The sequence below is a fragment of the Rutilus rutilus genome, assembly GCF_951802725.1.
Source record: "Rutilus rutilus genome assembly, chromosome: 11".
Lineage (NCBI taxonomy): Eukaryota > Metazoa > Chordata > Actinopteri > Cypriniformes > Leuciscidae > Rutilus > Rutilus rutilus.
This window is the reverse complement of record NC_140216.1, coordinates 43,598,531-43,625,806: the sequence shown is the minus strand read 5'-3', so window position 1 is coordinate 43,625,806 and position 27,276 is coordinate 43,598,531. Positions and strand designations below refer to the sequence as shown.

At 44.0% G+C, this 27,276-nt stretch overlaps 2 protein-coding genes across 3 annotated transcripts in view; one reads left to right on the top strand and one right to left on the bottom strand.

Moving 5' to 3' along the window:
• Positions 1 to 862: 862 nt before the first annotated feature.
• Positions 863 to 13,849, top strand: zhx2b (zinc fingers and homeoboxes 2b). 2 transcript variants are annotated; one of them, XM_084422841.1, is made up of 3 exons: positions 863 to 974; positions 8,606 to 10,979; positions 13,684 to 13,849. In XM_084422841.1, exon 2 carries the CDS (start codon positions 8,738 to 8,740, stop codon positions 10,967 to 10,969), a length of 2,232 nt encoding a protein of 743 aa, XP_084278967.1. In that variant the 5' UTR covers positions 863 to 974; positions 8,606 to 8,737; the 3' UTR covers positions 10,970 to 10,979; positions 13,684 to 13,849. The 2 variants fall into 2 exon arrangements, with proteins under 2 accessions (XP_084278967.1, XP_084278968.1); XM_084422842.1 differs by lacking the exon at positions 863 to 974 and adding an exon at positions 7,436 to 7,513.
• Positions 13,850 to 21,586: 7,737 nt separating this feature from the next.
• Positions 21,587 to 27,276, bottom strand: part of dnajc8 (DnaJ (Hsp40) homolog, subfamily C, member 8) — a 9,159-nt gene continuing 3,469 nt past the window's right edge. Inside the window, exons 7-9 of the mRNA XM_084424245.1 lie at positions 22,850 to 22,941; positions 22,004 to 22,079; positions 21,587 to 21,923 (exon numbers count right to left, since the gene is read on the bottom strand). Of these exons, the coding sequence (XP_084280371.1) occupies positions 21,801 to 21,923; positions 22,004 to 22,079; positions 22,850 to 22,941 (291 nt within the window). The 3' untranslated portion in view covers positions 21,587 to 21,800. The remainder of the gene's footprint in view (positions 21,924 to 22,003; positions 22,080 to 22,849; positions 22,942 to 27,276) is intronic.

Genomic DNA, 27,276 nt, shown 5'->3' with positions numbered 1-27,276 from the left:
TGGGTGTGAACACAAAAAACGCGTTGAAAAACGCGGGCGAATAACGCGCGCCGATATTCGTCCCGGTGTGTACGGCCCTTGATGCGTTGATGAGGTGAGAGTGAACTCCTCAGGGCTCGTGTTGTGTGGGTCAGTTAGCAGGAGTTATGGATGTTCTCATAACCCTTCACGAGAGCAGATGAAACACTACAACTGGGTCAAACCCGTGCAAAACACAAATATCATCAAGTTTGATATAAAGACATTCGTTTAGTCAGAAGAAGAGTCTTCAGTCCACACCGTGTGAGTCACTTTGATTCCTTTAATTAATACATATATAAATATATTTACCAAAGCAGTATTTTTTTATGTGACGGAAATGGGTTTCCATATCACTGCGATGATATTTCAGATAAATAATAATTGGGGGCGTGGCCTGTAGATAAATAAGCGTTGGAGCGTGACCGTGTGATGAATAATAATTTGGGGCGTGGTCTAAGATCAGCGTTTGTAATGAGATGCAGGTTCGAGTAATTTCTCTGCTTTCTTCTCTTGAATTCCTGTTTTACTGCAACAACAAAACAACAACATTAAAAGTAAATTCAATTCATCTGTAATATTTCTTTCAGTTTGGATGAGGGAGAAAGATTTTGGCAAAACACCATAACAGATTCAGCTTTATTTATCTGATAGTATTCTTATTTTTTTATATTCAGAAATGTTTATGTGAAACCCAGTGTGAAAGGAGGACATATGAAGGGTCGTGTTTTAATAAGCACCGCTGGATTAAAGGATCCCAGCTGTTGTGTCTGGATAGAGAATATTAATACAGTCCAGCATCACGTGACTGATCTCTGTGTGTGTGTGTGTGTGTGTGTGTATTGAGTATTTATAGCTCATGTTCATTGGTGTAAACTCTGAATGAAACCCTCGCGCGCCGGATCATGTGTCGGCTCCCGTAGATTCCTCCGGAGGACCGCGACGCGTTTCAGAAGGTGAGGCTCTTCACTTCGGTTCCCTGTTATCGTTCCCTGTTATCGTGACTGGTGGAAGTTTCTGGCTGAAATGAATCGCGAGCGCTGAAGTTCTCCGTGCCTTTACTAACGAGTCCGAGCGGGTTTCTGAAGGAAAGATTCAAACTCGGGCAGTATGAGTCGTGTCCACTCGTTCGGATCTTCTGTGTTTGGTCGTGTGGAGTGAGTTTACTGTCATAAATTATTCTGATTGATTGATTGATTGATGTTGATTTAAGATGCTGCTGAAGTTTGAAAAGGTTGAGTTTGTGTAACATTAGTGACATGTGAAGTTCTGGACGAGCTTAATTCCATCAGTGAATGAATGATCATCATCATCATCATCATCATCATCATCATCATCATCATCATGAAGTGACTTGATGACATCTGCGTTGATCTACGAGTATATCTCAGTCAGTGTGTCGCTCACGGGTTTCCAAGGCAACAGCTGTTTCACCTCTCCACACTCTTCATGATTCTTCATGATTGTAAGATTGAAACAATATTGTGAAAAGCAGAATATTAAACTGAACTGGAGTGTGTTGAGAGTTGATAATATCTAACATGAAGAAATGTAGCCTGTTTATGAGCATCATAATGTTTTTGCAATGTGACATTTTATTATGTCAATTACAACATATAGAACCATGACATACAAATACGATACTGACATTTGAACATTGTTTTATATCACAGTAATAATGAAATTATGAGAATAATAGTAAAAAAAAAAAGGCTTGAATTTAATTATTCCCAAACTGAACATGGTTTTAAAGTCCCCATGAAATCAAAATGGACAATTCTTGTTTTGTTATGGAATATTACAGTGTTTATTGTAAATTATTTATGGGTGCACATCAGTGTTAATAATCTTGAATCAGAATAAGTTCCTCTTGCAGCATCTCTTCTCTGATGACGAGGGCGGAGCAACCTGTCACTCACATGAGATCAGCCAATAGCAAACCTCAACCATCCAATCATCCAATCAATTGCCCACAGACACAATCAAGCCCCGCCCACATTTGTTCTTGTTCCTGAAGCGTTTCACTCAGATTTACAACACATTAGAGGAGAGAAGAGACTTTACCCTGAACCTCGTCTCTCGTTCCAAAGACTCCACAGGTGAGACAGACTGGGATGAAGGTGATGATGATGATGATGATGATGATGATGAGACTGTAATAGTAGCTTCTCTTCCGGGAGGATCGTCTCCGTTCAGGAAGTTCACAAACCCCCCGGTCAGCTTTGATCAGTGTTTTAATTGTGATTGGATGATGACATGTTAATGGGCGGGGTTTGCTTGCCATATGGGATTATTGTGAGTAATAATCGTGATAATTTGGGGGAATTATTTATTGCCATAAAAAAGATTCTTTGTGTAATACATATATTTCTTTTATTTAAATTAATTCAATTTGAGGTGAAATAAGACCTAAGATTCACGAATCCATGTGTATTTATAGTTAATCTGAAAATTATTATTGCACTTGGTGTCGATGTATATAAATTAAACCATTTATATAAAAACAACAGAAGTGTAAAACAGTAGATTTGAAGATAGAAGTGTGTGTTTCGGCCCGTATCTCTTTATTCCTCAAGGCTTTTGAACGCAGGTCAATATTGAGTTTGGCAGCGGACAGAATTCCTGAGCTGGAGTGAATCTGATTGGATGTGTGGGAGGGGCGGGGCTTAGTGCTGCACTCCTATTGGCTGACACTGGAGACTGTCACCTGGACACTTGTTCCTCACTACTAGACAGAATCTCAGTGTGGAATTAGAGCCCTCAGATGTGTGTGTGTGTGTGTGTGTGTGTGTGTGTGTGTGTGTGTGTGTGTAGAGAAAGACAAATGAACTGGCTGAGATTGTGCTGATGGAGGAATTTGAATGAAACATCAGAAATCTTGTTTATTTAAGTGTTTTATTCAGAAGTCTGACTGAAAGAAAATGTGTTGTTGCGAATCCTTCCTCTCTAAAGATGGACAAGATGCTTTCATGTATTTATAAAACACAAACCGTACAGTGTGTGATTGGAATTGTTGCATATGAAATGTTTTCCATTTGCATTTATTGGTTTGGCAGACGCTTTTATCCTCAGCGGGCAGAAACACGAGGAGGGATGAAATACAAACTTCCCAAATTAGAAATACGGGAAACAATAGAGATGAAGATTAAACTGTCAGTTTTCAGACGGTTCGTCATCGATCCTCATCTCTGCTTCTATATTCAGATGAAAAACATCCCCTAACCCAACCCAAACAAAACCATTTTACAGGAAAACTCAACTTAGTCTTATGTTGGTGATAGATTAACTCTTGATTTTTAATGTGAAATCTTTTTTTAAACGTTAGTTGTGCATGTCCCTCTCATTCGCCTATTATTTTAATAGTTTAAATCGAATATGAATTTCTACCTAAATGTTGCTTTTATTCAAATTAAAAAATAATTGTCAGGGTCATGTTAAGTTTCATTGTGTTTTCGTTCAGTGTAGTGTCCGTCTCCGTAGTTACGGACTCCTCATTGTTTGTTCCCTTGGTTACTGATCAGTCCCACCTGTGTCTAGTTCAGTTCACCGTCGGTTATCGTCAGTGTTTGATGTGTTGTGTTAATATTCTCACATGTGTTTTAAAGACTGTTATTATTATCATCATTCTGATCATTTGTGTTTGGATTGCACAGCGCCGTGACAATCGTATGTTATTGTTAATATCTGTGTCGTGTCATGTAAATGTATGAAAGATGTGACTTCAACATTTGATTGAAGTAATGATATTTGCTAGTCTGGTCCTTCAACCCCAAAACATTTTGAATGTATTGAATAGTCAATTCACTGTAATGTTTTGAAAAAATAATGCCATGGGTTATGAATGTGTGTGTGTGTGTGTGTGTGTGTGTGTGTGTGTGTGTGTGTGTGTGTTACACATTATTTTGTTAGTTCACTTCGGACATTCTACTTGACTAGAAGTAACTACCTGTCTACTAACTCATTAAATTGTAACTACATGTCAACTACCTCTCATTAGAGTATTAGTGGACTGTTATCGTAGTATTATTATAGTTGACATGTAGTTGTAAGTTGGAGGCGTCCGGTCAGCGGGTGAAGGTCACTGCGCGTTACTGTCTTTCCTTGTGGCAAAGTAATTTGATTAAATTAAATACATTTTCTCATATGTATTTTCTCGTTATTTCATCTGACTTCATAAATGAAAAGGTTTTCATGATATCTGTGCATCATTAAAAGTGAGCGAGTATATGACTATTCTTTTTAACTCTTTCCTGAAAATAATGTCAGAGTCGATTAGAATAAAATCAGATGTTTACATTTTATTATGTCAGGTAAATGTATCATGCCAATTACATAATCAATTCAAACATAATCAATACAAAACATCAAATACTAAACATAACATCGAACCCGACATTAGGAAATACATGATGCTGAGAGTCCCGGCTAACAATGGGAATTTGCATTGATCACCGTCCCAGACTTACGGGGGGCAGAATTTGCATTGACACCTTTTGGGAGTAGGAGGCCATTTGCCTGGAGACCCACCCTCCTTTGTGTGCCAGTTATCTCTAAACTCTTAAAAACCTTATTACCTTTTGTTTTACTTCTTTGGGAATGAGACGCTTGTACCAGTCGCACTGAGACATTTCAAATGATACCAAACATGTGTAATACTGTATGATAATTATTCACATTAAACCATATAGATTCTTGGGTGAATTTAGGTGGGGATGGGTGAAGGGAATGATGTGTAAATTGGGAGGTGGTCAACTCTAGTGTGATCGGGTCTCGAATGATGGTGCTAGGAGCATCAAAATAAAGAGTTAGCAGATATTAAGCATCAGTCTACTAATACTCTAATGACTGGTAGTTTGTTACTTCTAGTTAGTAGAAATAAAGTGTTAGCAAACGTGATTATAGGGCTTTGTTTTCCTGTGTATTTAAGAGCTTCAGTTCTCCACTTATCGTCTAGTGTTGGTTGTGTTTGAGTACACACTGTTACTCGTTCGTTACTACTCTAGTCTCTTGTGTTTGTTTAATTAAAGTTAAGTTGATAATAGATCCCCTTGCCACATCTCATCTTCTTCCTCAACCCGAGTGTGACTGATATAAGGTTGCTGTGAGAATATTTGATACCAGTGAAATTTCACAATCCTCCATAGCAATTTAGATGCCAAAGCAGAAACTAATACTAGGCTAAGGTAAGTAAAAAAAAAAATCAAACGATTAGTGAAGATACAGTATGTAAACGGTCAGTTATACAATAAAAAGATTACAAACAATAAAACAAATACTATGTAAACATATTGTGTCGTATATCTGAGTGAAACGCTTCAGGAGCAAGAACAGATGTGGGCGGGGCTTGATTGTGTCTGTGGGGAATTGATTGTATGGTTGAGGTTTGCTATTGGCTGATCTCATGTGAGTGACAGGTTGCCACGCCCACGTCATCAGAGAAGAGAAGAGATGCTGCAAGAGGAACTTATTCTGATTCAAGATTATTAACACAATAATGATGTGCACCCTTAAGTAATTTACAATAAACACTGTAATATTCCATAAAAAAAACAAGAATTGTCCATTTTGATTTCATGATGACTTTAACAGAGATCATACAGTTCCTGTATGAGGGTCAGATGTCACCTGTGGCAGTCACCTGTACAGTTTGTACAGTATAAAAACCATTACGTCTATGGAGAGTCCCCACAAAGATAGTGAACCAGACGTGTGTGTGTGTGTGTGTGTGTGTGTGTGTGTGTGTGTGTGTGTGTGTGTGTGTTGAAGACTGCGACAGAGTCTCATGCAAGTTTAATAATGACAGTCCAGCGCTGTGGTGATGCTGAATGTGTCATTACTCTCATTTGCACACGTGTGTGTGGCTCGCTGTCAGGCTGCTGTAATTAATGAACACACAGTGTTGCTGGGCTGTCACGCTCTCACTGTTGCCATAACAACAACATGCAAATGAAGCTTGGCTTGATGTTTTTACATTTATAATCAGGAGAGAGAGAGAAAAGCGATTTCTTCCCTCCAGCAGAAGCGACGTGATTCCTCCACACGCGCCGGCATTAATATTACACACGCGGCTTCCAGCGTCCTGATGTGGAAGAGCTGCTCGGACACACACACACACACACACACACACACACACACACACACACACTCCCTCCTCCATTTGACCATCATCTGCTTCCTTCTAGTTCTGCAGAACACAATCAATCTGCTCAGCGACGTATTAAATGTATAGTGTATTATGTGAAAGCTAGGTCAAAGAGATGTGTCTTTAGTCTAGCTTTGAACTGACAGAGTGTGTCTGCTTCCCGGATAATGTTAGGAAGACTGTTTCAGAGTTTTAGTGCTAAATAGGAGAAGGATCTACCACCAGCAGTCTATTTTGATATTCTAGGTATTATCAACTGGCCGGAATTTTGAGATCGCAATAGCCTGAAGGACTATAATGCGTTAAGAGCTCGCTCAAGCACTGCGGAGCTAAACCATTTAGTGCTTTGTAAGTAATCAGCAATATTTTAAAATGTATACGATGTTTAATAGCGAGCCAGTGCAGTGTTGACAGAACCGGGCTAATATGGTCATACTTCCTGGTTCTGGTAAGAACTCGAGCTGCTGCGTTTTGGACCAGCTGTAGTTTGTTTATTAAGCGTGCAGGGCAACCACCCAGTAGAGCATTACAGTAATCTAGCCTTGAGGTCATGAACGCATGAACTAATTGTTCCGCATTTGTCAATGAGAGCATATGGCATATTTTTAAGATGGAAAAATGCAGTTTTACAGATACTAGACACGTGACTTTCAAATGAAAGATTGGTATCAAAGAGCACACACACACACACACCCACACCCAGGTTCCTAACCGACGACGAGGACTTGACAGAGCAGCCATCAAGTGTTAGACAGTATTCTAGTCTAATCCAATCATTATAATCATTATAATTTTTTCAGAATTAAGTTGTAAGAAATAACTAGTCACCCATTTTTTTTATATCAGCTATGCATTTTGTGAATTGGTCATTCTCCTCGGGGACCTATACACAATATATGAACAAACAAAATGTGATAAATATATAACCCCAAAACACACAAAAACACATCACACAATGCTAAAACATTATTTTCTATGACATTAATTTGACCTTAAATATAAAGTTCTTATGTCGTTGGATGAAAAAAGGACACTAATATGATTAACGTCTTTAAATATTTATACAGTATGAAATAACATGTATAATGGGGAAATGAAAATGTCATTATGTGTGAGTGCAGTGTGATCTCTGTGTGTGTGCTTCTGCTGATGTGATGAATGTAGTCATGTGTGTTTGGACTCTCAGTCGAATCGTGCCAGAATCGCCTCACTGACCCTCCAGCCTTGAGATCTCAAACGTCTGGGATTGGTTACAAATGAATACAAACCTGTTTCACTTTCCCCCGCAGATTAGACACTTTCTTTTCTCTTTCTCCTTCTCCTCTTCGTCTATGATTCTAGATAAAGCTGTTGGTAAGTCTTCTGTCTTTGCCGAGTTGTTGGCTTTGATTCTGGAATGCGTGAACTCATGAACCTTCTGTGCAAACTCCTCTTTCTCTCTGTTGAAAAGTGTGCATCTGCTTTGTTTGTCAGAGGTTTTTATTATTTGATTGTAGTCTGTACCACATTGCAGTATATAGCACCAAAATAATTGAGTTTTTTGATAACCTTCTCTCTGAGCCTTAGAATTAAACAGGTTGTTTTTTGCTGCTCTGCATGTAAGACTTTTATGTAAATGCTTCTTCACATGTGAAATGAGTAACAGTAAGTTCAGTGAGACATTTTTGCTGTTTAGTTTCAATAAACCTTTTTTCACTGGGGAGGGAGTTTTCTGTTCTGAAAAGTTACAGTATCTTTTTATAGTCCAGAGAACTCTTATTTCAGATAATCAAGAAAACATTTGCACAAAAACTTTTACTCAAGACACTTGGGGCCAGATTTGCTAACAGTTAACGCCAGCAGCACAAACCCTCTTTTGGCGTTAAAAAACTACAGCCAGGATTTACTAAAGACACGCAGTGAGAAACTAGCGCTGAAAAACCGTGGACAGGGTTATTTTTGTGGCTGACCTTAGTGCATATGCATTTGTAGGAGTTTCCCTTTCAGATGCAGTATTCATGGGAGGAGAGTATTTAAATGAATCACGCAAGGTGATTTACTAAGGTTTGCGCTCATCAATGTACAAGTTGTTTGCGGCATTATTTACCGCCCAAAAAAAGCATGTCTTTAACCAGATGCTAACTGGTAGATTGTGTTGGTCATTATGGAAATGATCTGACTCCGTCTGTGCTCTTTAATTTGTGTGTCGTCAGTAGATCATCGCAGAACTTTACACTCCCATCGGCGCAGTTCTGGAATTGCGCTCTCACGCTAATGTGCCCTGTTTAGTAAATCTCCTCCTTACTGTGCTTTCAGGGTAAACATTTCATCAGAATGTGTGTTCCATGGGAATTAATTAAGCACATGCCTTTGACATTTCTAGTGCTGTGCTCTTCCAGTTACAGGACCTGATTGGTGTCACTGACCTTCTAATAAAGTCCTTCTGTATCTTTTCTCTTTGTTCAGGTGAGCCTCCATGACACCCAGATTAACAGTTGAAGCTCACCTGCCCAAATGCTGGGTTTTCACTCTGATCCCTTAGTCCCTAATTAAAATCCCTCACCAGATCATCATCTGCCCGTCGTCACCATACTCATCATGTCAAGCCAAAGGAACCCCTGTGTGCTCAATACAACTAGCTTCACTCCCGAAGACTCTGTGGAGATGGATGTTTCAGAGGAGACTGCGCTGGACAGATGTGATCCTGTTCCGCCTCCAACAGACGAAAGCCGGATGGCATTGAACGACGAGGAAGAGGAAAAGACCGAAGGGGTTTCTTCATCGGAGAAGGGTTCCTTCTACACCCGTAACCTCCGCAACTACAGAGATCATGAGGACTTCCATCGGTCTGAAGGACCAGTCCGTGTTTGCACCTTCTGCAATTTCAGTACCAACAACTTTGAATGTCATAATAAAGTTCAACACCCAAACGAGAGCTGTTCCAAGTTCAGGCAAACCATTGATTGCGAGAATGATGGTTCCCTTCTGGAAGCAGGTGGAGACACTGGAAAGACACCAAAATACAGCATTTTGGAGAAAGGACTCGAGGTGGAGAAGGATCTGTATAGTCCAGTGTTGAAGGATGAGATCAGGGCTGTGAGTGTAAATGGTACGATCATTATCCCGGAGCCCGTGTGTCATGTGACTCCTCTTCTACAGCGACCTCCCAATCTCAGCAACTCTCCCACAATCGCAGTTCCTCTTCACACCAGCAAGTACAACCCAATCCTGGACAGCAATCCCACCCTGATCACATGTTTCAGCAGATTCCCGTACCCGACGCACTCAGAGTTCTCCTGGCTCACTTCAGTCTCCAGGCTCCCGGAGGAGCAGATCAAGGTGTGGTTCTCCACCCAACGCCTGAAGCAGGGCATCACCTGGACTCCTGAAGAGGTGGAAGAAGCCCGGAAGAAGATGTTCAATGGGAGTATACCAACCCCACAGCACACCTGTGTGGCTTCACCTACACCTGAACCAACTCGTCAGACTAGCCCTGCATCAAACAGCTCAGCAAATATGTTATCCACCACTTCTACAGCTCTCCGTCAGACTCTTAAACACTCTTCAGGAACTCCTCTCTTGGCTTCAGAGCTCAAACGCCCTGTTATGCACATGCCTCCACTTCTCGCTTCTTCTCCTGGGTTCCCTGAGTCTAAAACATCTAGCCCTGCTTCTTTTGTGGCCTCAGACATGAAGAGACCTGTTGCATATTGTGTCCCACCTAAAGGGAAACTCCCAATGGTTCAATCCAAAGAGAAGATGATGTCCAAAGAAAGACTCCCTTTGTTACCCATAGTGTCCACCAATCTCAAAAGATCTCTAATTCATCAGCAAATAAACAATCGTTCTTCTGCCTCTGCCTTCATTCCTAAAAACAAGTTATCCTGCTTTGGTAATGGTGTAACCGTGTCCCCTTCACCAGCACAAGTGAACAGACCAACAATCATCCAGACTCTTTCCCGGTCCCCGACACCAGTCCTTCAGTGTAAGTCTACAGGACCACTAATGCTCCCATGCTTCAGTAGTCAGAATGACAAAGAAATCCCACATGGGGATGTTAAGCATTGGTTTCTTGACCACACTACAAATTCCCAGAACTCGTGTGTTGAATTTGGTTCGGTTCCTGCTCCATTTCCTCTTCTGAAGGACAAGAGTCCTGGACAAATCAAGCTTCTAGAGGAGAGTTTCCAGAGGAACAGTTTCCCATCCTATAATGAGGTCGAGCACCTCATGATCACCACTAGACTGTCCCGAGAGGAACTCGAGAGCTGGTTCTCGGAGCGCAGAGCACTTCGAGATTATCTGGAACAAGCCCTGCTGAACTCCATGGGTTCTAGACGGGATTCCCTACAGCCGGTCCTCAACGGATCCCAGAGATCCGGGACTCGTACCTTCAGCCCTGTGCCTCCCAACAGCAAGTCTGTGAACCAGGTCAAAAATGGGTTAGTCCAAAGCCGATGGCCTTCGCCTGTGGAGTTCAGGCGTATGGAGATGCAGACGCGGTTGGCCCGCACAGAACTCGTCCGGTGGTTCCGAGACAGTCGGCTGGCTCAGCAGAGCTGCGTCCTGGACTGGAAGGAGGTGTTTGGAGAGCGAAACGGCTGCCGGGCTGAAGACTATCCGAGCCCAAAGGATCGACCACTCAGAGAAGAGATCATCAAACCCAGCAGCCCAGAGATCGAGAACCGGTTCTCCAACACACTCGCTCAGCACACGGGGAACCCAGAGATCGAGAACCGGTTCTCCAACACACTCGCTCAGCACACAGGGAACATCGGGGAAGCGTTCGGAGACGGCAGAGAGGACTTTGGAGTTTCAGACTCCTGTTAGAAGATGGAAGGTATGTTTAAAGATGAGCAGAACTCTGTTGCATGTGCTGGTGTTGTCATGAAAGTCGTGTTTTTTGGTGAAGTGTATTGAAAGAATGGTAGAATGGTAGAAGTGTAACCCTCTGGTGTTCTTCGGGGTCTTTTTAACCTTTAAATGACTTTTGCTGAATTTTTTTAAAATGTTCTCCCTGTCCAAATGGCATGAAACTTTGCACAGCTCTCAACCCTTTCTAGATCTACAATTTTTTTTTTTTTTTTGTAATGATATCTGTTTTAAGTGGCACAATTCTAACAATGCTAAAAACATTCACAATGCAAAATGATCATGCTCACACGCACACAGACACACACACACACACACACACACACACACACACACACACACACAGGAATACATTTGTGAGACTATAAAAACTGCTCTCTTATAATTTGTCACATAAAATAGTCCAAAATGTGGAACCATCACAAAAAAAGAAATTTGGTGACACTGACACATTGACAATGTGAACACTCACTCACTCACTCACACACACACACAGAGAGAGAGGGAGAGAGAAAGAGACAAAACAAAAGTTACTGATTTATTTGCTCATTTGTTATGCTGTTTGCAGTTATTTGTCCTGTTCATTGCATTTTGATGTTCATGTCATGCATTTGTACTCAATATATAATATAACTGTACATATCTGTTCTGTTACAGTTAGTAACTGAAGTGTAGATTACATTTGTACAATTATATGAAAAAAGAAGATTGAAATAAATGATAAACTCTAAAAACTTGTATCTTTTTCAGGCTTGATTCTAATCATAATGTAACATTATTATTGAAAAAAACATTTCAGTACAAAAAATGCTACACTTTGGCAAAGTCATTTTTATTGTTATAATTGTGATTTAATAATATTTAGATATGAATCCAACTGGAAAAACTTGTGAAAAGATATCTTTCAGTTAGTCAAATAGCATATAGTGGAGCTCTATAGCCATCTAGTGGTTAAAACTACATTTTCCAAAAAATGGGCAACAATTTTACACTACACCATGTAAAATGATGATGAAATGAAATTTAGAAATTTGGGTTGTTTATAAAGTGAATTTTACATTAAAAAAGCTGGTTTTGATTTAAAAATATATCATAAATCCTCCAAAAACTGCACAAAGGTGGAGTAAAAACATAAATAAACAGAGTAAAATTACATTTGTTAAAAAAAAAGATCCCTGGAGACCCCAAGACCATGAGTGTGCACCCCAAACGGAGACCACACTTAAAGGAGTCATGAAATGAGAAATCAAAATTTCTTTGATCTTTTAATACTGTATATAAGAGGTCATTGTACTGTAAAACATCCTGTAAGTTTCAGAACTCAAAACGTTCTTGTTAGTCTAAAAACAGCTTATATTGAAGCCAATCCCTCTGAACGAAATACCTCCTCTGCAGAAGACTAGCGCCTGCTTCTACATCACTGCTTATCTAGCCCCGCCCACCTACATCACTGCTTATCTAGCCCCGCCCACCGATTCTACATCACTGCTTATCTAGCCCCGCCCACCTACATCACTGCTTATCTGACCCCGCCCACCTACATCACTGCTTATCTAGCCCCGCCCACCGATTCTACATCACTGCTTATCTAGCCCCGCCCACCGATTCTACATCACTGCTTATCTAGCCCCGCCCACCGATTCTACATCACTGCTTATCTAGCCCCGCCCATCGATTCGTGCATGTCATGCAGGACTGAGGACATGTTTGACCTGGACTGAGTATGTGTGCGTTGTTAACCTGTATGGCTGAATTTCACCGCCTGCCATTTCTCAACATCGGAAGATTTAAAAACAATCCCACACGTGTACTGGCGGGGCTTTGAACATTTTTACATATGCAGAACGGTTGGCCAATCACAGCAGTGGGCGTTTACTTCCGAGTCTGCAATCCCCCCCGCCGGCTCAGACCATGTGTTTCGGTGAGGGGGTCACCAGGACAGAAATAGCCCATTACTGATAATAATATCATTATTATTCTATAAAAACCCTCTTCATCTAGAAGTGGAGCTCAGAGAACAGCACGAATAATAAAAAAGGCAGTTTATGACCCCTTTACAGCTTAAGCTGTGCTGATAGGGTTAGCAGCATTATGGAGATTAGCACAGAACATACACTGGTCTCTTTAATACACTCGTAATGGACCAGCGTTTGAGAAATGTGTGTGTTGTTCTTTCATCCATATAATGGAAGTCAATGGGCAGATTAGAGTGTGTGTCTTCAACACATCATCTTCTGTGTTCTGCAGACGAAGAACTTTTACACATGCACGCGGATTGAGTTATTTTCATTAGATGTTTCAGTTTTATTATGCTATATTTTTGAAACATGCATTTTAATGTTTAAATTATTTTCTATGGTGGTTGACATTAATGCCCAAATGACTGAACTCTGAGCCTGTAACATTCCTCTGAATAAAACACTCTTAATAACTGAAAGCAATGACCAGAGGTCTGACTTTAGTGAAGTATGCATTTTAAAGCATCACTTTGTGTGTCTGTAAATGTGACTTTTCATGATGAAGTGTGTGTGTACAGCGTGTATATGTGTGTGTACAGCGTGTATGTGTACAGCGTGTATATGTGTGTGTACAGCGTGTATGTGTGTGTGTATTTCAGTTTAAGATTATCGGGTGATTTTTTTTTTTTTTTAATTATGCTTTTCCCTCCACAGGTGAGAGACGGGTCGCTAGTGTTTCTCTGGAGAACCGTGGAGGAGCGTCAGGAACCGCTGATGTGTGTGCGTGTGCGTGTGTGTGTGTGTGTGCGTGCGTGCGTGTGTTTTGGATTCTAAAAACACACAGGAAACTTCTGTGTGCCGAAGCTGGAGTATCTGTGCTTTTAAAAGGTTCTGCACACACACTTTTTTCTGCAGATCTGTACATGCCATATTTTACTACATTTTATAATGGGATCAAATTTCGTCTTTTTATATTGGACATGTAGCCTATATTTCCGAACAGTGGGAAGAGATGCAGAACCACGAGGTGCCGAATATACACTTCATCTGCTACAGACGTGATATCATATGAACAGAAACACTGTTGAACTGTTGTACACACTTCTGCTGTGTTTAAACTGGTGTGTTTGCCTTCTGTGTTTCTGTTCTGTCGTGTCAGTAAACGCTAACGCTCTTCACACACACACACACACACACACACACACACACACACACACACACACACACACACGCACACACACACACACACGCACACACACCGCCTCTGGAATCCAATAAAGCACAGTCGGATTTATTGTTTGTTTGTGAGATGTCATTGCTGTAATATATTTCATATGAAGCTTCGTTCTGTTAGATTCACTAGATTCAGTGTCCGACTGTGAAAGCTGAATCATAATAGCAGATCATTACGAATCGGAGCCGTGTCATCGGTCTCGCAGACGTCTGTGATTGGTTGATCTGGTTGTTTAAACCCATCCTTCCCTTTTATCTAGACCCGAATTTTTTTTTTATTTTTTTTTTTTATGTTAAACATTGAGTGTTCATCAGAGGGTCCCAGTACCAGTACTTTTGTCGCACTTGAACCGCGAATACACAATTTTTTTGTTTTGAAAGTTTTGTGGTTGAAATTTGAAAAGTAACAAATTGGCTCAATTTGCCCCCTTAGGAATGAATGGAATGTGAGGAATGCTTCAGTTCACATAGAAGAACCTAAAAATGCTCAAAATTCAAACTAAAAACTCTAAAACTTTACCAAAAAAACATGTGTTTATAATGTCTACATGTGTATCTGATGCACACTGAAGGGAACTGGCTTTAGGACCCAGAGGAACAGCTCGTTTGCTCCATATAGAGATATAAGCTCATCTAGAGTCATGAAATATCATCTTATATTATTATTATCCACAAGAGGTCAAAGACACCCAGTGTAATATATGTAGAGCTGAGTTACAGGGGTTATGCATGAAATTGTGAGTTATTTTGAATTTAAGTTGAAAGAATGTGCTTAAATTACCATTTATTATTTATTGATCAAATCTAGTAATTTAAAGGTAAATAAAATTAAAATAATTACAAAACAATTGCATTAAAAAGGAAAAATAAAAAGGGCTTGGGGTCAGGATGAGACACTGATATAAAGTCTACGTGTGTGTGTGTGTGTGTGTGTGTGTGTGTGTGTGTGTGTATGTGTGTGTGTGTGTGTGTGTGTGTGAACATCTCCCACATCTACAGACGTAAGAAAGTCATGGTGTGAATTACGTTTCTTTGGGTGAAGGAACCGTTTAACTTTTTGCTCTCAGGCCGGAGACAGAGCTGAGATTCCTGAGACTTCAGACGGTCACGGTCTTGATGTTCTGCTGTTCTAATGATCTCCTGCGTTTATAATAATATTATTTCTCGATCTTCAGTGTGTTTCACTACACCGTTACACCGCTACTGTAACACCAGCTGAGGGAATCATAATGAGGCTCTTCCTCAGTGTTTCCGTCTCACTTTCCACATTAAATATCCTAATATTCTTAAATCAAGATACATTTACTGGAGAAGAAGCAAAATGACTGAAGATATTCATTTTTATAAAAAGAAATATCAAAAATAAGCAAATTGATGCTTATAACAAGAAAAACGTTTTATGCAAGTGAAAGTCAAAGATTCTCTTCCTGACTCGTTGCCAGAGAGTTAATAAGTCAAGTTTCCCTTCTAAAGTAAATGTCTTGATTTAAGCATTTTTAGATATTAGTAATGGAAAACCCTTAGTAAGAACATTGTTGCAGTGTATCTTGAAGGCAAGGCAGGTTTATTTATACAGCACATTTCATACACTAGGGCAATCCAAAGTGCTTTTACACAGAGAATAAGCAGAAAATAAAAGCAAGAGAAATTAGAACGGCTGTAAAAGGAATGAAGTCGAGGACATCAAGATGATCGGCTCATCGTACGCTGAGCTTGCTCTCATTCACTGATGTTGTTAGACTAGCTTTGTTTGTGTTGTTCTCTGGGAAAATATGATCCAGGAAAGTTCAGCAATAACTTTTATAAATGAAATGATGAAAATCAATAATGTTAACGTTTTTTCTTGGTTATGTGAATGTAAAGGCAACATTTTTCTTCAGTGATTATGAGGCCGTTATAGTCTTGCTCGTCTTAACAGTGTTCTTCAACATGACTCTCAGGAGAGGTTAGGCTTATGGTTATGGTTAGGTGTAGGGTTAGGGTTAGGTGTAGGGTTATGGTTAGGGTTAGGGTTAGGCTTAGGGTTATGGTTAGATCGTTCTGCTGGCCGTCAGGATTCTGCTTATAATCACCACTTTACTGAAAGAGTAGGGTTGGGTACCGAAACCCGGTTCCAATAGGGAACCGGTTCCGACGTAAACGGTAGTAACGAGACCGAATAAAAACGAAACTTTCGGTGCCTGACGTTTTTTTACCGCCCCCTATAAAACATCTCGCGGCACGAATGATCCAATAATAAAACATCTCCGGTTAACCAGCAGAGCATTCATTTAGTTTGTTTGTTAAATAAGAGACAATCTAGCGCAGAAATGTGTTTTTTAAATCAAGTGATCAAAGTGCTCGTTGCCGCTGCGATCAGTGGCGCGGATACAGTGTTTTCTCTTGTGGCTCGCGCACACCGCACTGCACTCGGACACGCGCTTCAATACGTTGCGGAGATCGATCTATTGATGAGGCGCCGTCTATGATTATGTGCGCGGAGAGTTTGTGTGTGTGTGCTCGCGTCTCAGATGAGTATGTGCGCGGAGAGTTCTGCGCGTCTCGTGTGTGTAGAGTTTGCGTGTGTGTGCGTGAGCGACTTTAGTTGTGACGTTGTGCATTTCATATGTATTAGTTTGAGCATTCAGTAGTATACATGTATGTGTGATACCTATACATAGTAGGCTATATGTATGCAAGGGTTTCATATGTGCGTGAATGAAGTTTGAAAAATATAAGTCTCACAAAATATAATGGAAACAAAGTGTCCCTGCTTGATATACAACCACTGATGAGCAGAATCGGTATAAAAAAATAAAAAAATAAAAAAACTACGAATGCGGATTAGAACCTAAAACCTCTGACACGCTTGAGTAAAGTTCAAGTTCAGCTGCCAGTGTTCCTCTTCGGGTTAGTCTAGTATTTTAATGCCAACTGCAAATCTTGCATATCAAATATGAAGTATATCAATATCAAGTATATGAGGCTATACTGTGTGTGTTAAATATTTCTGCTCAGTGTCAGATATTTCTCTGTTTTGTAAAAGTCATAATATGAGGAGACAAAATTTTGATCTTAACTTAAGTGTTTTCGGCTAAATCAGTAGCCTTTTAAACGGCAAAATTTTTCATTAAATCAGAAATCAGAAAATCTTTTTCAGAAAATCACACACACACACACACACACATACATAGGTATTATTTTTTTTGATAAAGTGTGTGGTTTAGTTTTCTTAAGTACCATTTCAAGAACCGTTTAAGCACCGAAACCGTTTGAAAAATACCGAGTAGGTACTGGTATCGGATAAAACCCAACCAATACCCAACCCTATGAAAGAGTCACAATATTTGTTTTAATCAGGATTAACTCAATAACTGATATTTATTCTCTGCTCATTTAAATGAGACCTGAGAAAGTTATAACTGATTAAATATGTCATTATTATTAATTATCTTTCACCTGCAATCGGAATTATCATAAAAACGAGTTTCCTAGTAGGAAATTCCTAATCGAAAATTGGACATGATCGCCCTCTCAAGTCATAATTATTTTTTATTTTTTATTTATCCTTTATTTTACCAGGTGATGTTCCATTGAGATAGTCAAATCTCTTTTACAAGGGAGCCCTGGGGCAACAATTACACAAGTTACACAGAATCACAAAACAGACAAAAAAACTAAAAAAAACAAACTGATCTACAGTACATATAAAACAATGTAAAATAACATAAAAGGCTCATTGAAAACATGTGCATTGTTCAAATTTGGATTGTTTAAGTAATTGTTTAAAATGTTCAAGAGGGATAAGAAACGAAAGCTTCAAAACTTTTTGGAGTAAATTCCAACACCAAGGAGCAGCATAACTAAAAGCAGTCTTACCAAATTCAGTTGTTACACGCGGGATATTTAGAGCCAGAATGTCAACGGAGCGGAGATTGTAAAGGTAATGATTCCTGGTCAACAAACTAGTAAGATAGCTGGGTAAATTACCATTAATAGTTTTAAAAATAAAAATGTGCCAATGGAACCATCTACGCAGACCTAAAGAGCTAAAGCCAGTTGCCTCATAAAGACGACAGTGATGAGTGCGTGACTTGGCATTAGTAATGAACCGTAATGCACCATGGTAGACTGTGTCAAGTATATACAGCGTGGTAGAGGCAGCGTGCATATAAATAACATCCCCATAGTCCAAGACTGGTAAGAAAGTGGCACTGATCAATTTCCTCCTAGCTTGGAGAGTAAAACAGGATTTATTTCTAAAATAAAAGCCGAGTTTTACTCTCAGTTTTCTCACTAATTTTTCAATATGAACTTTGAAGGTTAGCTTTTCATCAATCCACAGACCGAGATATTTATAAGATGAAACATTTTCAACACACTTCCCATCTAGTGTGGAAATGGCTAGGGCGGTTGATGCGGGTACAGTGCGAGACTTTGTGAACTGCATCACTTTAGTTTTACCAACGTTTAATACCAGCCTAAGTTCAATGAAGATGGTCTGTAATAAATTAAAAGACTGCTGTAGTGATTAATAAGCTTGAGCTAGAGTGGGGGCGGAACAATATAATACTGTATCGTCTGCATAGAGGTGTATTTTGCCATTATCTGCTACAGAGGCAATGGTGTTAATGTAAATGGTAAATAGGACCGGACCAAGGATAGACCCTTGAGGGACACCTCGCCGGACCCCCAGTGGGGCAGAACTATGCCCATCGACAACTACAGTCTGTGTTCTGTTGGCAAGATAGTTTCTGAACCAATCAACTGCCTTAGTGCCCAAGCCAATGCCCCGGAGCCTCTTGAGCAGGATACAATGATCTACTGTGTCAAAGGCCTTTGACAAGTCGATGAACAGGGCAGCACAGCTCATCTTATGGTCAAGGTCACCGATGATGTCATTAAGCACCTTGGTAGCTGCAGTAATGGTGCTATGCTTGGCCCTAAAGCCTGACTGTTCCGGGCAAAGTATCTGATGATTTTGCAGGAAGCCCTTAAGTTGGGTATTTACTAAAGACTCTAGGACCTTTGCAAGTACAGACAATTTGGAGATTGGGCGATAATTATCGAGAATGGAGGGGTCCCCCCCTTTCAGCAGGGGCAGCACATGGGCTGATTTCCAAACATCTGGTAAGTCATTTGAAGACAGGGACAAGTTAAAAATGTATGTGTATGAACTTACACTAGGAAATGTCCAAGTTGGAAACTCGTATTTACGATAACTCCAACAGCACATGAAGGACGCAGGACTGTGTATAAAACATACAGTACACATACTAAGCACTTGAACGCAACAGGCTCATAATCACGACTTCAGAAGTGGGAAGTAGGACATCTCCACTAGAAAGCCGTGAGAACAGGGATGGTTCTCCCTACGCCACGTCTAAAGCTCAGCCGGTGTAAACACATCTCCAGAGGGTGTTAGTGTTGACTTTCCGACTAGGAAACTCATTTATGATAATTCCAATAGCAGTCACAATATTTATTTTAATCAGGATTAACTCCATGACTGATATTTAATTACTGAAAATACTTTAAAAAGTAATGTGATTACGTGATGCACGTTACTTGTAATACATCACTTTACTCGTAACATTAAAAGTAATGTGATCACGTGATGCACTTGTGATGCGTCACCCCAACACTGCTCATGATGAGACTGGAACACCAGGGCCTGTATGTATAAACCTCTCAGAAATGCTCTAAGAATAGGGTTAAGCTTTGACTGAAGTGTCAGATAATGATTGGTAAAGTAGGACTTCTCTAAGAGTTGGAGACGTTTATAAAGAAGCACAAAGCAGCGTTCAGCTTTCGGCTAAGACTGACACTTCAGTGCTGTGAACTAAGACTACACTGATGTCACATTTAATGTAATTATAATAAAATTGTTTAATTAAGACACTGAAACTTAATATTTTTTTGTAGTGTTAAAAATGTGTTACAGATTTTCTTGCATATTTCCGACTAGGAATTTTCTACCATGAAATTTTTAACTTGGAAACTCAGACTAGAAAACGTATATTTACGATAATTCTAGAAGCATGTGACTGTATCATCACTGTGCATAAACACAACATGCTTCAAATGATTATTCATATGTGTAAATATGCACTAATGTAATGCCGAGTCGAGCCGGTGTGGGGAAACTAATGAACTAATGAGTCACTCAGAGATCATCTCTCGCCCAGAGACTCGGGGATCTGAACTATCTCTGAGTTTCCCAGGAGTAAATATGACTTCAGAGGGTGTTCATGTTCGACTAGGAAACGAAGGAAGCATCACTGTGTGTAAAACACACTCTTTCTCCTCATGTTTAAAGTTCAGCACAACTAGGAATATTTTACTATTAAGTTTCCAACTAGGAAACTCGGGTAACACTTTATTTTACAGTGACCTTGTTACATATGTTACATGTACTTACCGTAGTAATAACAGTAAATTATCCATCATTACATGCAACTAACCCCCAACCAAAGCCTAACCCTACCCTAACCCTACCCCTACCCTACCCCTAGAGTAAGAACATGTGGTTAATCATTATTACTCAGCGCTTAAATATATTATTACACTGTAACAATGATACCTTGAAATGAAGTTTTAAGAGTGTGTGTGTCAGTATGGTGTTGTGTGTGTTTAAGTGTGTGTGTCAGTATGGTGTTGTGTGTGTTTAAGTGTGTGTGTCAGTATGGTGTTGTGTGTGTTTAAGTGTGTGTGTCAGTATGGTGTTGTGTGTGTGTGTTTTAGAGTGTGTGTGTCAGTATGGTGTTGTGTGTGTGTTTAAGAGTGTGTATGTCAGTATGGTGTTGTGTGTGTGTTTAAGAGTGTGTATGTCAGTATGGCGTTGTGTGTGTGTTTAAGAGTGTGTATGTCAGTATGGTATTGTGTGTGTTGAGTGTGTGTCAGTATGGTGTTGTGTGTCAGTATGGTGTTGTGTGTGTTTAAGAGTGTGTATGTCAGTATGGTGTTGTGTGTGTTTAAGAGTGTGTATGTCAGTATGGTGTTGTGTGTGTTTAAGAGTGTGTATGTCAGTATGGTGTTGTGTGTGTTGAGTGTGTCAGTATGGTGTTGTGTGTTAGAGTGTGTGTGTCAGTATGGTGTTGTGTGTGTTTAAGAGTGTGTATGTCAGTATGGTGTTGTGTGTGTTGAGTGTGTGTGTCAGTATGGTGTTGAGTGTGTGTGTCAGTATGGTGTTGTGTGTTAGAGTGTGTGTGTCAGTATGGTGTTGTGTGTGTGTTTAAGAGTGTGCATGTCAGTATGGTGTTGTGTGTGTGTTAGCGGTGAGAATGATTAACACACACTCACTCTTGTTCTAGTACACTTGTGAAACAGCGACTCCAGATTAATATTAAGCTTCTTCCTCTCACACACACACGATCAGTGGAACAACACAACACACACTCGCACAGTCGGACAAAACAATGTTTTAATTGTTTACAATATAAAAACTACAACAAAATCTACAAACAAACGTTTATTTGTAGAAGAGAAACAGCATGAATAAAAGAAGAAGAACGGTGGATGTTTGTCTCTATGTACGACATGAAGACGATGCAAACACACACTCCTCGAGGACGTGGATATGTACAGGGTCATGTGATCATGTGAGGGTCATGTGACCATCACTCGCGCTGCTCCATCTTCACTTTGGGCGGCTTCAGGAACGTGCGGTTCTTCTTCTCTTTCTTAGTCTTTCCTTTGGCCTGGAAGTTCCTCCAGCTGTCCACTCGCCCGTCACGCGTCTCCTGCACACACACACACACACACACGCGTGATGAAACACCAGCGTCGCGCACCCGTCTGGAGAACCACTGAACTGTCGAACCTCGAAGTTCTTCTGCCACTCTCGCTCTCTCTTGGCCTTCTCCTGCGTCTCGATCTCCTCTTCTCTCTGTCTCTTCCTGCGGTCACAGAAACACTCACTCATATTCACATCAGGTCATTCAAAGGTGTGTGTGTGTGTGTGTGTGAGTCAGTGTGTGTGTGTGAGTCAGTGTGTGTGTGTGTGTGAGTCAGTGTGTGTGTGTGTGTGTGTGTGTGAGTCTGTGTGTGTCTGTCAGTGTGTGTGTGTGTGTGTGTGTGTGTCAGTGTGTGTGTGTGTGTGTGTGTCAGTGTGCGTTTGATTTATATTACATTGTGGGAACCAAATGTCCCCACAAGGATAGTAAAACCTGAGATCACCTCCATTGTGGGGACCAGCCAGCCAGCGGTCCATGAGGGGAATGGGTAAATAAACATACTAAATTATATTTTTTTGAAAATGTAAAAATGCAGAAAGTGTTCTGTGATGGGTAGGTTTAGGGGTAGGGTTAGTGTGTGTGTGTGTGTGTGTGTGTGTGATGGGTAGGTTTAGGGGTAGGGTTAGTGTGTGTGTGTGTGTGTGATGGGTAGGTTTAGGGGTAGGGTTAGTGTGTGTGTGTGATGGGTAGGTTTAGGGGTAGGGTTAGTGTGTGTGTGTGTGTGTGATGGGTAGGGTTAGTGTGTGTGTGTGTGTGTGTGATGGGTAGGTTTAGGGGTAGGGTTAGTGTAAGGGGACAGAATATACAGTTTGTACTGTATAAAAACCATTAAGTCTATGGAGAGTCCCCACAAAGATAGTGAACCAGACATGTGTGTGTGTATCAGTGTGTGTGTGTGTGTGTGTGTGTGTGTGTGTCAGTGTGTGTTTTACCGTTCATGCATGTCTTTTGCTTCCCTCTCTTTCCTCTTGATCTCCAGCTCAGCGAAGAGCTTCATGGTCTGTTTATAGACGGCCTGTCTGAACTACAGAAGCACAAACTCAGTGTGAACACACTAATGCTGCACACACACTCAGTGTGAACACACTAATGCTGCACACACACTAATGCTGCACACACACTCAGTGTGAACACACTAATGCTGCACACACACTCAGTGTGAACACACTAATGCTGCACAGAAATCATCAAAACTGGGGAAATTAAAAATAAACATCTGGTTACTTGTTCACTGTAGTAAAATAAAGGCTGTTTAACAGCGTAACACTGCTGGAGCCGTGATGAAGCTAGCAGATCTTTCCTAGTGTAACGGTTTAGAGAACGAGTGTGGGGCGGGGCTTGGTTCTGTGTATCTGTTGATTGGCTGTTGAGATGTGGGCGTGGCTCTCAGTGTATGCAGATGAGTGTATGTTGAACAGTGTATAACTGAATACACTCACACAAATTCAACTAGACAAACTTCATTTTCATATTTGGTAAAAAAAAAATTCGGTCAGTGCATCACTAATTAACATGATATAAAGATACACATACATATATAAACTATATATTATAACTAAAACCATGCATTACAGTAATATGAATTTGAAGGGTAAATCTGTTCATAAAAACAGACGAAACACACGCATGGCACCATTTCCTCACTCATATTCTATCAGATCATCTTCATAATCAGATCATTAACGAGCTTTAATCCACTAATCGTCCAGGCGAAATCATGCTCACTTTTTCACATACGCTTTTCACAGTGTAGATCGATTAAAAGCAGCTTTACAGTGACAATAGGACTGAGATTGAAACAGATTGTTTTGGCCGTACAGCGGCTCTAAGAGGAAATCACTGTCCAGCCCGAGTACGTTTTTAACTGATTCATTTCCGTTGTAAAATCTTTAGGTATGAACTTAGCGAACACGACACCGCTCTAACAGAAAACCCTCAGTGCGCTCCAGCCGTTCATCATCGACAGCGGCGGCACGAGAACACTAGCCCTCCTCAGAAGAGCAGCGTACCGATGAGGACACTGTTGGGGACGAGCACTCGAGGCAGACACATGCCATCTGCAACAGACTGGGGTTAGTGGACCCAAGCGATCAAGACCGCTGTGCTGAACTCTTCCACAAGCCGTCCGTCCCTGAACTCTGATGCAGGAGATTTCCTAGGCAGATATTGACTATATTAGGGGGAAGCACAGGAGAAGCACAGGCGAAGCACAGGAGAAGCACAGGCAAAGCACAGGAGAAGCACAGGCGAAGCACAGGAGAAGCACAGGAGAAGCACAGGCGAAGCACAGGAGAAGCGCACGGGGGAAGCACAGGAGAAGCACAGGCGAAGCACAGGAGAAGCACAGGAGAAGCACAGGAGAAGCACGGGAGAAGCACGGGAGAAGCACGGGAGAAGCACGGGGGAAGCACAGGAGAAGCACAGGAGAAGCACAGGAGAAGCACAGGCGAAGCACAGGAGAAGCACGGGGGAAGCACGGGGGAAGCACGGGGGAAGCACAGGAGAAGCACAGGCGAAGCACAGGAGAAGCACAGGAGAAGCACGGGGGAAGCACGGGGGAAGCACAGGAGAAGCACAGGAGAAGCACAGGAGAAGCACAGGAGAAGCACAGGCGAAGCACAGGAGAAGCACAGGCGAAGCACAGGAGAAGCACAGGAGAAGCACAGGCGAAGCACAGGCGAAGCACAGGAGAAGCACAGGCGAAGCACAGGAGAAGCACAGTGCCAGTGCCTCGCCTGTGCCTCGCCTGTGCCTCGCCTCTGTGCCTCGCCTCTGTGCCTCGCCTCTGTGCCTCGCCCCTGTGCCTCGCCAGTGCCTCGCCTCTGTGCCTCGCCTGTGCCTCGCCTGTGCCTCGCCAGTGCCTCGCCTGTGCCTCGCCTCTGTGCCTCGCCTCTGTGCCTCGCCAGTGCCTCGCCTGTGCCTCGCCTCTGTGCCTCGCCAGTGCCTCGCCTCTGTGCCTCGCCAGTGCCTCGCCAGTGCCTCGCCAGTGCCTCGCCTGTGCCTCGCCTGTGCCTCCCCTGTGCCTCCCCTGTGCCTCGCCCCTGTGCCTCGCCCCTGTGCCTCGCCCCTGTGCCTCGCCAGTGCCTCGCCTGTGCCTCGCCTCAGTGCCTCGCCTGTGCCTCGCCTCAGTGCCTCGCCTGTGCCTCGCCTCAGTGCCTCGCCTGTGCCTCGCCTCAGTGCCTCGCCTGTGCCTCGCCTCAGTGCCTCGCCTGTGCCTCGCCTCTGTGCCTCGCCTCTGTGCCTCGCCTCTGTGCCTCGCCTCTGTGCCTCGCCCCTGTGCCTCGCCAGTGCCTCGCCTCTGTGCCTCGCCTGTGCCTCGCCAGTGCCTCGCCAGTGCCTCGCCTGTGCCTCGCCTCTGTGCCTCGCCAGTGCCTCGCCTCTGTGCCTCGCCAGTGCCTCGCCAGTGCCTCGCCAGTGCCTCGCCAGTGCCTCGCCTGTGCCTCGCTCCTGTGCCTCGCCCCTGTGCCTCGCCTCTGTGCCTCGCCTCTGTGCCTCGCCAGTGCCTCGCCTGTGCCTCGCCTCAGTGCCTCGCCAGTGCCTCGCCTGTGCCTCGCCTCAGTGCCTCGCCTCAGTGCCTCGCCTCAGTGCCTCGCCTGTGCCTCGCCTCTGTGCCTCGCCTCAGTGCCTCGCCTCAGTGCCTCGCCTGTGCCTCGCCTCTGTGCCTCGCCCCTGTGCCTCGCCTCTGTGCCTCGCCAGTGCCTCGCCCCTGTGCCTCGCCCCTGTGCCTCGCCCCTGTGCCTCGCCAGTGCCTCGCCCCTGTGCCTCGCCAGTGCCTCGCCCCTGTGCCTCGCCAGTGCCTCGCCCCTGTGCCTCGCCAGTGCCTCGCCCCTGTGCCTCGCCAGTGCCTCGCCCCTGTGCCTCGCCAGTGCCTCGCCCCTGTGCCTCGCCAGTGCCTCGCCCCTGTGCCTCGCCAGTGCCTCGCCCCTGTGCCTCGCCAGTGCCTCGCCCCTGTGCCTCGCCAGTGCCTCGCCAGTGCCTCGCCAGTGCCTCGCCCCTGTGCCTCGCCAGTGCCTCGCCTGTGCCTCGCCTCAGTGCCTCGCCTGTGCCTCGCCTCTGTGCCTCGCCAGTGCCTCGCCTGTGCCTCGCCTCTGTGCCTCGCCAGTGCCTCGCCAGTGCCTCGCCTGTGCCTCGCCAGTGCCTCGCCAGTGCCTCGCCAGTGCCTCGCCAGTGCCTCGCCTGTGCCTCGCCTGTGCCTCGCTCCTGTGCCTCGCCTGTGCCTCGCTCCTGTGCCTCGCCCCTGTGCCTCGCCTCAGTGCCTCGCCCCTGTGCCTCGCCCCTGTGCCTCGCCAGTGCCTCGCCAGTGCCTCGCCCCTGTGCCTCGCCAGTGCCTCGCCAGTGCCTCGCCAGTGCCTCGCCCCTGTGCCTCGCCAGTGCCTCGCCCCTGTGCCTCGCCCCTGTGCCTCGCCAGTGCCTCGCCAGTGCCTCGCCCCTGTGCCTCGCCAGTGCCTCGCCCCTGTGCCTCGCCAGTGCCTCGCCCCTGTGCCTCGCCAGTGCCTCGCCCCTGTGCCTCGCCAGTGCCTCGCCCCTGTGCCTCGCCAGTGCCTCGCCAGTGCCTCGCCTGTGCCTCGCCTCTGTGCCTCGCCAGTGCCTCGCCTGTGCCTCGCCTCTGTGCCTCGCCAGTGCCTCGCCTGTGCCTCGCCAGTGCCTCGCCAGTGCCTCGCCAGTGCCTCGCCTCTGTGCCTCGCCTCTGTGCCTCGCCTGTGCCTCGCCTGTGCCTCGCTCCTGTGCCTCGCCTGTGCCTCGCCCCTGTGCCTCGCCTCTGTGCCTCGCCTCTGTGCCTCGCCTCAGTGCCTCGCCTGTGCCTCGCCTCAGTGCCTCGCCTGTGCCTCGCCTCAGTGCCTCGCCTGTGCCTCGCCTCAGTGCCTCGCCTGTGCCTCGCCTCTGTGCCTCGCCTGTGCCTCGCCTCTGTGCCTCGCCAGTGCCTCGCCAGTGCCTCGCCCCTGTGCCTCGCCAGTGCCTCGCCTCTGTGCCTCGCCAGTGCGCCTCGCCTGTGCCTCGCCTCTGTGCCTCGCCTGTGCCTCGCCTCTGTGCCTCGCCTCTGTGCCTCGCCTCTGTGCCTCGCCTGTGTGCCTCGCCTGTGCCTCGCCTCTGTGCCTCGCCTCTGTGCCTCGCCTGTGCCTCGCCTCTGTGCCTCGCCTGTGCCTCGCCTCTGTGCCTCGCCTGTGCCTCGCCTCTGTGCCTCGCCTGTGCCTCGCCTCTGTGCCTCGCCTGTGCCTCGCCAGTGTCTCGCCTGTGCCTCGCCAGTGTCTCGCCTGTGCCTCGCCAGTGTCTCGCCTGTGCCCCGCCTGTGCCTCGCCAGTGCCTCGCCAGTGCCTCGCCTGTGCCCCGCCTGTGCCTCGCCTGTGCCTCGCCAGTGCCT